The following is a 10,005-nucleotide window of genomic DNA, read 5'->3' on the forward strand; positions in this document are numbered from 1 at the left end:
CGCTGCAGAGATCTCTGCCCACGGAAGGCTTTGGACTCTCCTCCAGGGTCCACATGCCCTCCCTGACCCGCTAACACCATGTATTTTTCGCTTGTTGACACCACACCCCCTACCCCACACGGATTGGCTTCTGGGACCCAGTGGCTCACGCCTGCTGGGCCGTGCCACCCTGTGTGAGTCAGGTTTCTGGATTATAACGTTGCCAGACATCAGGGATTGTTGCTCTCCCTACCCTCCTCCTCAGCCCTGGCCCTTCTCTCAAACAGTTGAACACCTCTGTCTCACAAGGCCCCCTAATCTAAGCCAGGGTGTCACAGTGCTGCCTGGCCCAGGCTTTGGCTTAGGACCCAGCGGGGCTGGTCAGAGAGAGCAGGGAGGTGCTCACCGTTCTGCCATCTTGGTCTGGGGGACACCGGTCACGGGCCTTGCTTGGCCCAGGGGCAGGGGCCGAGCTTCCGAGGGCCTCTGGAGGTGGCTGCCACTCTGGGTTTGCTGGTGGCTCCAGCGGTTTCATTCCCCAATGTGGGCTGTTGTTGTCACCCCCCACGCTCCTCCCCAGCTCAGACCCTGCCTCTGCTCCCTCTCAGGGAGTCTCAAGGACATCCAGGCCTACTTTAGGGCATCTGGGGCCAGGCAGCTCAGAATGATCCAGGCCACACCTCTGCCTTCTTCCTGTGGTTCTTTGCAGACATTCTCAGAGGACTTGAGAATTTTCCTGAGGGCAGGGGCTCCCTGGGCGTGGGTTCAGCTCCTGGGCGGGTTCCTGAGTACCAGGTGGGCTACAGAGGAGGGAGGAGATGTGGCATCTGAGGATGAGACGGGATGCTGCCAGGAAGAGCCCAAGCCCTGAGGAAGCCTCCTCCCTGCCCAGAGCCGCGCCCTCGCATCACAACCCTCCCAGCCCCACGGGCTCCAGGACCACAGAGTTCTGGAGAGGCCAATTAGTGTTCTTTGCCGAGGGCAGAAATGCCAGCACAGAGGACAGGCTCACGCCTGACCAGGCCCTCACAGCCACCACCACGTGGCTCTGTGGGACCGGGAGTAATGACAGGGTCTGAGGAGGAGCCGTCAGCGTTTCCTTTGTGACAGCTTGTTCCCAGCTGCGCTGCCAAACACAGCCCTGGGCGCTGAGCTGGCTCCCCCGCCCTGCGCAAGGGCCCCTGGATCTCAGGCCCTGCGTGGACCCCGGGTGGGAAGGAGTGGGGGCTCTGTCAGCGGCTCACACCTCTTCCCCCGCAGGAGAGCCAGAACCTCTTCTGCTGCCTGTACCGCTCCTGGTGCCACAACCCGGTCACGACAGTCTCCCTGTGCTTCCTCACGCAGAACTACCGGCACGCCTACGACCTCATCCAGAAGTTGTATCCTTCACTCTCGCTGCCCTTTCCGTCCAGCCGCTGAGGGATGGGCGGGGGCCAGGTGCTCCCTTTCTGCCCAGGTGGCGGGACCAACTGCCACGGTCCTGCCCCGTCCCATGCTCTGCCTCCAGGCCTCGTGCCATCAGGACCTTGGAGGGTGCCAAGAGGGGTGTTTTGGAGAGCTTGCTGTTGGCAGCAGACAGGGTCATCTAGGCCTTGTGGCGTGGAGCTGCCCTTGGTGGAACCTTGTAAGCCATGGATCGAGGCTCAGGGGTGCTGATGGGGCCATCTAGGTGAGGGCGCCTGGGGGGGGGAGGGGGGCAGAGAGAGGCCCGGGAATCGGGAAGACCTAGGGACTGCAATGGGTGGACCTAGATGAGGCCTGCAGGCTTGAGCTCTGGTGTCTGCAGCGTTGCTGGTGAGCCCAGGGAGCCTCTGGGGCCACAGAGCCAGAGGGAGCCCAGGTTGGCAATGACACGGAAGGGAGAAGGGAGAAGCAGGCCGGGTGAGCGGCCTCAGCCAGAGAGAAGACCTGCAGCGCACCTAAAGGCCTGTGAAAGGCATCCGTGGGCAGATTGGTCCCAGTTCTTAAAACACCGAAGCAAACCAGCTTCCTCTGTGAATGCCTAGCATGTGGCCCTGGATCAAAGAGCTACTTAGGACAAAAAGTGGGCCTCCTTTCCTAATGTGACCTAAGGAGAGAAGGGCCCTAAGGTTCCTCTACTGAGGGTCGGTGTGGCCTTGCCTTACTCCCTGAGGGTGCCTGCTCTCCTTCCTCACCCAAGATTTGCTTTTCTCGGCCGTTGGGGTGGCCCAGAGACTGCGGGCCACACGCTTGCCGCAGCCCTGACCTTGGCCCTGCTGACAGGCATCCACCCGGGCGGGAACCGGGACCTTCCCTGCTCAGCGGCTCCTTGCCCCCTTCCAGCCTGGAGGTCACAGAGGAGAGAGCCCCGGAGCAGAACCAGAGTGCCCAGGCAGGGGGACAGCTGCACCATTGTTCATTTAGAGGGACAGAGCGGTGAAGAGGCAGAGACTGATGTCCTTTGTGTACCTTCGTGCTTAGGATGGAGCGGCTTCTGCTTTTGAAACCAGGGCCCAGGTGTGAAGAGCATGTGTTCCCAGCCCCTGGGCCCCAGCTCCCCAGTTGCCCCCATCCCAACAGAGGCCCCTCACAGAGATGGGCTGTCCCGGCCCAGGGGTCAGACTTTCCTTGACCAGCCACCCAGCGGCGACCTGGAGGTCACGGTGGATTTCCTCACGGAGGTAGACAAGCTGGTGCAGCTGATTGAGTGCCCCATCTTCACATGTAAGAGCCCTGCTTCCGCGGCCGCCTCAGGCCCTCTGCCTGGGTGGGGGGTGGGCAGAGCACTCCCCCAGGGGTGTTTCCAAAACAGCAAGAACGGAAGACTGGGGATGACAGGGCCGAGGAGTCCAGTCCAGCAGGACCGGAACGGGTGGTATGAGGGCGAGCGCCTGAAAGTGGGTCTCGTGGACCCAGGCCAATGGGTGGCAAAACCCACCCGAAGGCTCATAACATCCCTGCCAGGGGCAGGGGGACCAGAGCGGCACTGTCGGGGGGCTGGTGGGGCAGCCGGCCCAGAGCTGTTCCCAGCCACCCCTGCAAGCACACTGCGCTCTGCCCAGGCTCTCAGAAGCTGCGGGGCCCCTTGGGCCCACCTGCAAGGGCTTCTCTGTGCCGGCGGCCACACCCTGCTGTCTCTGCAAAGCAGAGTTGGCGCTTGCCGGGAGCGGCTGGGCAGGAGCTGCCTGATCTAACATCCGGGCTGAATGTGCAGAACTGGCCGCCGGCTGGGGCGCCTCAGCACCTCCAGCACTTGCCCTCCAGGGCAGGCAGCTCTCTGAATAAAACTCCCACGCTTACAGTAAGGTAGGGAAGCAGGGAGGCAGCCTGCGGGTGGCCTTCCTGCCCCGCTGGTCGCCCCGGCTTCCTGCTGTCTGGTAGCGCCTCTGACCCACCTGAGCTGCTCCACGCAGCCAGGCACCAGGTGGCAGAGGCGCAGGAGGGAGACCCTGTTCCCAGGAGAGCGCATCAAAGCCTGTCCCAAGTGGTCCCCTGGCCTGACATCTCACTTCCCCATGGGCCTCCTGGGGCAGCCAGGCACACAGTCTGCTGAGGTCAGGTCCAGCCTGACCCTGGAGAAGCCACAAGCGCCTGCTCCGCAGGCCCAGGGCTTTGTGGGGGTGAGCAGATTCACCCTGGTCCTGCTCAGCGCCCAACCCACTCCTGGCTTGCCTGGCCCCCTTGGGAACAGGCTTGGCCCCACAGCCCCAGCTTTATCAGGGCCCCAAGTGGGGACTGGACTGGAACAGGCCCACATTCCTGCTGGAGTGGCCAGGCCCAGGGATGACAATTTAGGTCTCCACTGGTGGCCCTGCTCCCTGGGGCAAGAAGAGGGCTTGGGGGGCAGGGGGCAGCAAGGCCTGACTGCTCTGGCTCCAGCAGCAGCCCAGACCTCCACACAGCTGCTGCTGCTGGGGTCACATGGCCTTTCCGGACATTTGTGGCACATTCTCCACAAAGGATGCCCGGGACTGGGCCTTAGACACAAGTAGGCAGGAGCCAGTTATTCTCCCGGAGGGGCTCGGAGGAGGGAAGCGTGGGACTGTTGAATTGGGACAGGTACTGGGCAGGACCAGGGGTGCCTCTGCCATGCAGTAGGGTTCTGACAGGGATGGTATCTGAGGTGGCTTTCCAAAAGCACCTGCCAGACACGCCGAGCTTGGTGTGTGTCTAGCCATACACACAAGCGGTTTTCCATCCCACCCGCCCTTAAAGCTACCCTAATCCGGTCTTTCTCTCCCGCTCACCCTATTTATAGCTCTGTTGTGCTGGCACGTGCAGAGCAGACCGGGGAATCTGTTACACTCCAGGCCCCTAGCCCCTCGTTACCAGGCTGCGGGGAGTGTAGGTTCTCAGGACCGAGGCCCAGCAGCCCCTTGGGGGTCGTCAGGCCGAGGGCACTCTCGGGACCTATGGGCAGGTGGGCGGGCAGGAAGAAAGAGGGATGACATCCCAGGGATGGCTGAGGCGCTACCAGAGGAGGGGGCAGGCGTGTCTGGCTGTGGAGGCGGCCCTGCCACCTGGCTGGCCTCTCCCGAGCAGGCCGGGGGGCAGCCCAGAGCAGTGCCTGACCGCTGCCCTCTGCCCTGCCACAGATCTGCGCCTGCAGCTCCTGGACGTGAAGAACAACCCCTACCTGATCAAGGCCCTCTACGGCCTGCTCATGCTGCTGCCCCAGAGCAGTGCCTTCCAGCTCCTGTCACACCGGCTGCAGTGCGTGCCCAACCCCGAGCTGCTCCAGACCGAGTGAGTGCCGGGCTGGGGACCGCTGCCCCCCACCTCCACGGGAGGCCACCGGGAGAGATCAGGCCCAGAGAGACTTGGCGACAGAGGGGTGCCTCGCCTCGGAATCCCATCCCACTGGCAGTGTGGACACCAGCCACCCCACCGCCACTGGCCTCAGGCCTCTCAGAGCACCAGGTTGGGGGGTTCTGGGAGTGTTTACAAGGTGGCAGAGGCTAGCGATCCCTTTTCCAAGTGGTCGGGGTTGCGTTCATCAAACAGTAAGAGGGCATGCCAGAGTCGCCCAGGTGGATGCTCCTGGAGAGAAACCGCAGGAGGAGCTGGAGGAGTTCATGTCCTAGGTCAGAGACGGCGCCCAGTCCCACGCAGACAGGCATGAGAGCCAGGCCTCAGGTGGCCCTCCCCTTCGTCCGTGGCAGAGGCTCCCACCTGGGCCTCCAAGAGACCCCAGCCTCCCTGGGACCGTCCCGAGCCCATCCTGGGTGGGGCAAGAGGCAGGGTGCATCCGTGGCTACCATGCTTGAGTCCTGCCCATGGGAAGAGCAGGTCCCGGGCACACCTCCATCACGAGTCCCAGCATGGCAGCCTCCAGGAAGGAGGGCTGTGGCCCTGGGGGGGGGGGGGTCCAGCCAGGCTCCTACCCCAAACCCACTGCTGGCCCGGCCCCCAGAGCCTGTTGGGCTGTGTCTATATTTGGTAACCCTTGGAGGCTTTGCCTCATCCACAGGCATTTGGCATCCGAGATGGAAAATTTCACTTGTCAGGTCGCCATGGAAACAAGCAGAGCCACTGAGAAGATTTACGCTGAATGGAGCACACCCAGCTTGCATCAGATGCCCTGTGTGTCTAGAATTCCCTCCCAGGCTGTTAGAGCCACTTGGCAGGCCTGGCACCTCACTCCCGCGAAGGGCCTCGGGCTTGGGCCTGTGGGATTGATGCAGGCAGCCTTGAAATGGGCCTGCCTGATGCTCAGGGTCCCAGACCCAAGCCCCTGTGCCCTCCATAGCACTGGGTTTAGGCTCCCACCACCCCCCCACCTGGCTTGGCCTCTGCAGAGGCGGGGTGTGGGCCACCTGACAGGCTGTCTACCCTAGCTAGGCCAGCTGGAGGGGCTTGAGCCCCCAGCAGATGTGGCCCCCCAGGCCAATGCCCAGCTCCTGCCTACTCCACCCTTTTTCCCAGACAGCAGTGCTCTGGGGTGGCAGAGCTAGGCAGTGCCCCAGCTGCTCGTAGTGATGCCCAGGTAATCCCCAGGGGAGCAGGGAGCTGGGTTCACCCTTGGATTCCCTTGCCCGGAACACCTCCAGCTCCTGGGACTCAGAGGCCCTGAAGCCACACCAAAGCCTCACTGGCCTACCCTCTGCACCAGCCTTTCCAATGTGCAGATGGTGTTAGGGTCACTGTGGCAGGCACTTAGGAGAAAAGGTGCAGCTGGAGAGAAGGAGAGAAGGAGGCGAGAAGGGCTGCTTCCCTGTGACCTTTGGTTCTGGTCCCCACCCCCAACCCCATCCAGGCTGCCTTCCTGAAGGAGTCCTCTGGGCCAGGCCACAGACTCTGCCCTGCTAAGGGCCATCCCCCTGTCACAGCTCTGCCCGCAATGTCTCCTTGTTGGGGGTGGGGGTGTAAAGCTCACGGTAGTAGGAGCCCTCCCTGCATGCTCCAGGCCCTGGTACAAGTTCGTAGAGGGAAGCTGGGGAAAAAGGATTCTCCCTGAGCCTCCCACGGTCAGAGTCAGGGGAGTCTTGGGCCAAGGGGTTGAGACCTCTGGGTTCTCAGGTCAGTGGGCAGGTCCCAGGCCTGGACTAGGATCTGGTCCAAGCTCTGCTAAGGATTTGGTCTGTGACCTCAGATCCCTCTCTTGGCTCTCCATTTCTTCATTAGTAAATGAGCGGTTGGGCTAAATGGATGCTTGAGGCTCTGCCCAGCCTTCAAGGCCCTGGGTGCCTAGCCTTTCTTTGCAGGGACCGAGGAAGAGCCATCACAGATACGGGTAGGGAGACGTTGGGTGGGGAGGGGGCCCCAGGAACAGCTGGGGGAGGGGTCAGATTGCAGGGTTGGGCACAGAGGGACAGCTCACACCCTGGAGAGGGAGACAGGGACAGTCTCAGCCCTGGGAGGGGCAGGCAGCTGGAAGACAGCTTTGGGTTGCCTGACAGGCCTGCAAGCCAGGAACAGCTGGGGGGTTTCTGCACCCCTCACCCATCCCTCATTCTGTGTACTCGAGGCGCCAGCAGGCCTCGGAGACCCTGGCCCCACTCATGCCTCCAGGCCACTCCCCAGAGACCATCTGAGTGAGGCAGGAGGGAACCTCTGAAGCAAAAGCTGGTGACAGGTGCATGGGCGGGGCAGCAGGAGAGAGGCTGGCTTTGGGTTCTGGAATCCCATCTCCGCTGCTGGTGGGGTGTCCCCCAGCCATTGACTGCCTGCGGGGTGTCGTAAACAGAACATGAAGGGCTTGAGCAGCAGCCAGGCCACTGTGACAGGCAGGGAGAGGAGCCCCAGTCTGCATGCTCAGAGGAGACCTACCCTCCCTGCATGGGACACGCGCCTCCCTGCTCGCAAGACCTCAGGCCAGGAGGGGTCCAGGGAGGCCGAGTCACTGAGCACCCTGAGAGTGCAAGGCATGGCCCGCTCCTCCCTGCCCCCACATGCTCCCTGGGCCACATCTGTGCAGATCACCCAGGTTTGCTGCCACGGCTGGCATCTCCATGGAAACCCCTAATCTCAGTCCTACCTCTGGACCTAACACCTGGTCTCCCCATCAGTGTCGAAGAGAGCGGCATACAGACCCAGGATGCCCAGCATCCAGCAACACACTGCGGTGTCCTGTCTGGGCCCACAGGTCTCTCCCGCGTCTCGGCCCGCTGGGCTGGGGCAGCACCTGGCCACTTCCTGGCTAGAGCTCTGAGCTGCACGGTGTCCCTCAGCCTCCTCAGAAGCCCGGGTTACTCTCTCGGGACGGTGACAGCTGGACCACAGAGCTACCGTGACAGGGAGGCCCCTTCCTGTTCGCGGGGAGCTGAATACAGCAGCCGGAGCTGGTACCCCCCGGCTCCTCTCGCTCTGTGCTGAGCCCATGTTGCCCGAGGCCCAGGAAAGCGACGGCCGAGCCGCCGTCCCCGCTGCCGTCAGGTGGTGCATCTTCAGCAGGACATAGCGGTGCAGGGGGCCATGTCCGAGCTCCAGCTCCATCCTGACCACGGGAAGGGCTCCCACTACCCCTGGTCCTGCGCCGGCAGCCAGGTGAATGGTCAGAGCTGCCTGTCAGGGCCAGGCTCATTGGTGAGGGTTGCCTTTGGGTGATGTGCCATCATTTCCCCCGAAGTGGGCTGAGCCACGACGTGCAGGCTCGAGCTGCTGGGCCCTGGCCAGCCTCCCCTCAGAGGGGCAGGGTTGTAGCCACAGTGGCTGCCCATCAGGCTGGGGCTGGGCCCCAGGCTAAGCTCTTGCGTGTTGAATCTGAAAGAATCCTCACAACCACCCCATGGCGGTTCCTGTGGCCGTCGCCCTTTATAGATGAGGAAACTGAGCCACGGGTCCAAGGTCAGATGGCTAGGAAGTAGCCGTGTTACAGTTGGATCCAGACTTACCTGGCTCCTGTGCTCAGCTGTTGTGCCCCAATATTGGGTCCCTCCATGAACTCAGGGGGTGCAAGGATTCTGATGAACAGCCCATAGCCTTCATGAGACCCACTTACCAGGGCCACCAGACCTTAGGGGCTAGAAGCAAATACTTTTCCATCCCACACAGATCTGTTTCCTAAGCCAATGAGGCTCAGATGAGAGGAACAGACTTTCAGGAGATTCTCTGGAAGGGTGGTTAGAAGCAGGGTGGGGTCCCAGGGGATCTAGTCCCTGGGGCAAGCTGAACAGGGCTACTACCCTGCACGACTCTGGAAAGCATCGGGCACATGGTAGCAGCACTCTGCACAACTTGTGCAGCCGTACAGAGCAGCTAGGGAGGGTGGTAACAACAGGAGTTGTAGGAACCGTCAGCATGCCTGGTGGCAAAACCAGCTGTCCTTGCCCAGGGGCGGAATGACCACAGGCCTCTGGACCCCAACACTCAAACATCAATGTCCTGCCAAGCTGAAGGCCCAGTAGAGAGTTTTTAGCAATAGACAATCCCTGTTGTCTGCAGGCCTAGTCCTGCCACAGAGAAAGGGCCAGGCTGCCTCCTCCCCCTTCTCCCTGGACCCTGTTCCAGGCCCCAGCTGGCTTCCTGGCTGGCTGCTAGCCCTGGCTTTCACCCCAAAGGGAGCCAGTCGTAAACAGGAAGTGCTTCCCGATGAGATGCCTGCTCTGGGCCCCATCACCAGCCCACAGACCGAAGACCATATCCAAGCAGAAGTATTGACTGGTCCCAGCAACTGAGGGGGAGGGGATGTTCACGGGGCTCCCCTACTTTGGGGCTGACCGTTGGGCAAGGGGTGCAGGCCTGAGGCAGACACACTCCCCAAGGTTGAGCTCCGTGAGCCTGTGGCCAGGCCCAACCCTGACCCCTGCCCTCCTATGCCTGGTGCCGCCTGCTCCCCAGCTCCCTCCCGTGTGTGCCAAGACTGATGCTGAGCCCTTCTCCTTTCCCAGAGACAGCCCACAGGCAGCCCCCAAGTCGCAGAAAGCAGATTCCCCGAGCATCGACTACGCAGAGCTGCTGCAGCACTTTGAGAAGGTCCAGAAGAAGCACCTGGAAGTGAGGCACCAGCGGAGCGGGCGCGGGGATCACCTGGACCGGAGGGTTGTCCTCTGACAGGCCCGGCATGGAGAAGGGCCCAAGGAGTGGCCCCATGGAGCATTCAGGGTCTTCAGGCCCCCTCCCTGAGGAGCTCACAGACCTGCCTGGAGGGGAGGGCTGGGCCTGGCCACCAGCGCGGGGTGGGGGCACCGAGGCTGTGCACCCCCCCTCGTAGCCCCGCCCCCTGGGCCTGTGGGCTGCACCCTGGCGCTCAGACAGAGCTGGCGTCCCACCGGTGTGGGGCCGAAGCCTCAGACACCACCCCTTCTCTGGAACAGGTCTCTTTCTGATACCCTCTTGTAAAAGAGCTTGAGCTCTCCAGCCCACCAGAGTTCTGGTCTTGTGCTGGTGTGTGTGTACACAGAAGTATGCAGACCTGTCTGCAAAGAGGGACCAGCACAGAAGTCCGAATCAATGATACAGCCCCTGCCCCAATAAAGAAATGATGGAAAACCCTCAACCGCACCTGCTTGCTCCTTCCCACGGGCACCTGTTCTCTGCCTGCCTGATGCCCACAGCTGCTCCAGGATCATGTTGCTGGTCCTGGAGTGCTGGCTGCACCTAGAGAGGCTGGTCCCCCGCACAGTG

General features: G+C 62.3%; 1 protein-coding gene across 3 annotated transcripts in view; it reads left to right on the forward strand.

Annotated features, from left to right (window-relative positions):
* VAC14 (VAC14 component of PIKFYVE complex) overlaps window positions 1-9,874 on the forward strand; it is a 100,653-nt gene extending 90,779 nt beyond the window's left edge. For 2 of the 3 annotated variants that reach the window (XM_048223491.2, XM_026495184.4), the window contains exons 16-19: window positions 1,240-1,358; window positions 2,585-2,664; window positions 4,536-4,686; window positions 9,270-9,874. In XM_048223491.2, the coding sequence (XP_048079448.1) occupies window positions 1,240-1,358; window positions 2,585-2,664; window positions 4,536-4,686; window positions 9,270-9,432 (513 nt within the window). In that variant the 3' untranslated portion in view covers window positions 9,433-9,874. The remainder of the gene's footprint in view (window positions 1-1,239; window positions 1,359-2,584; window positions 2,665-4,535; window positions 4,687-9,269) is intronic. The other variant, XM_057314227.1, reaches the window with a different exon arrangement.
* Window positions 9,875-10,005: the final 131 nt, after the last annotated feature.

Source organism: Ursus arctos, unplaced genomic scaffold (assembly GCF_023065955.2).
Source record: "Ursus arctos isolate Adak ecotype North America unplaced genomic scaffold, UrsArc2.0 scaffold_19, whole genome shotgun sequence".
Classification (NCBI taxonomy): Eukaryota; Metazoa; Chordata; class Mammalia; order Carnivora; family Ursidae; genus Ursus; species Ursus arctos.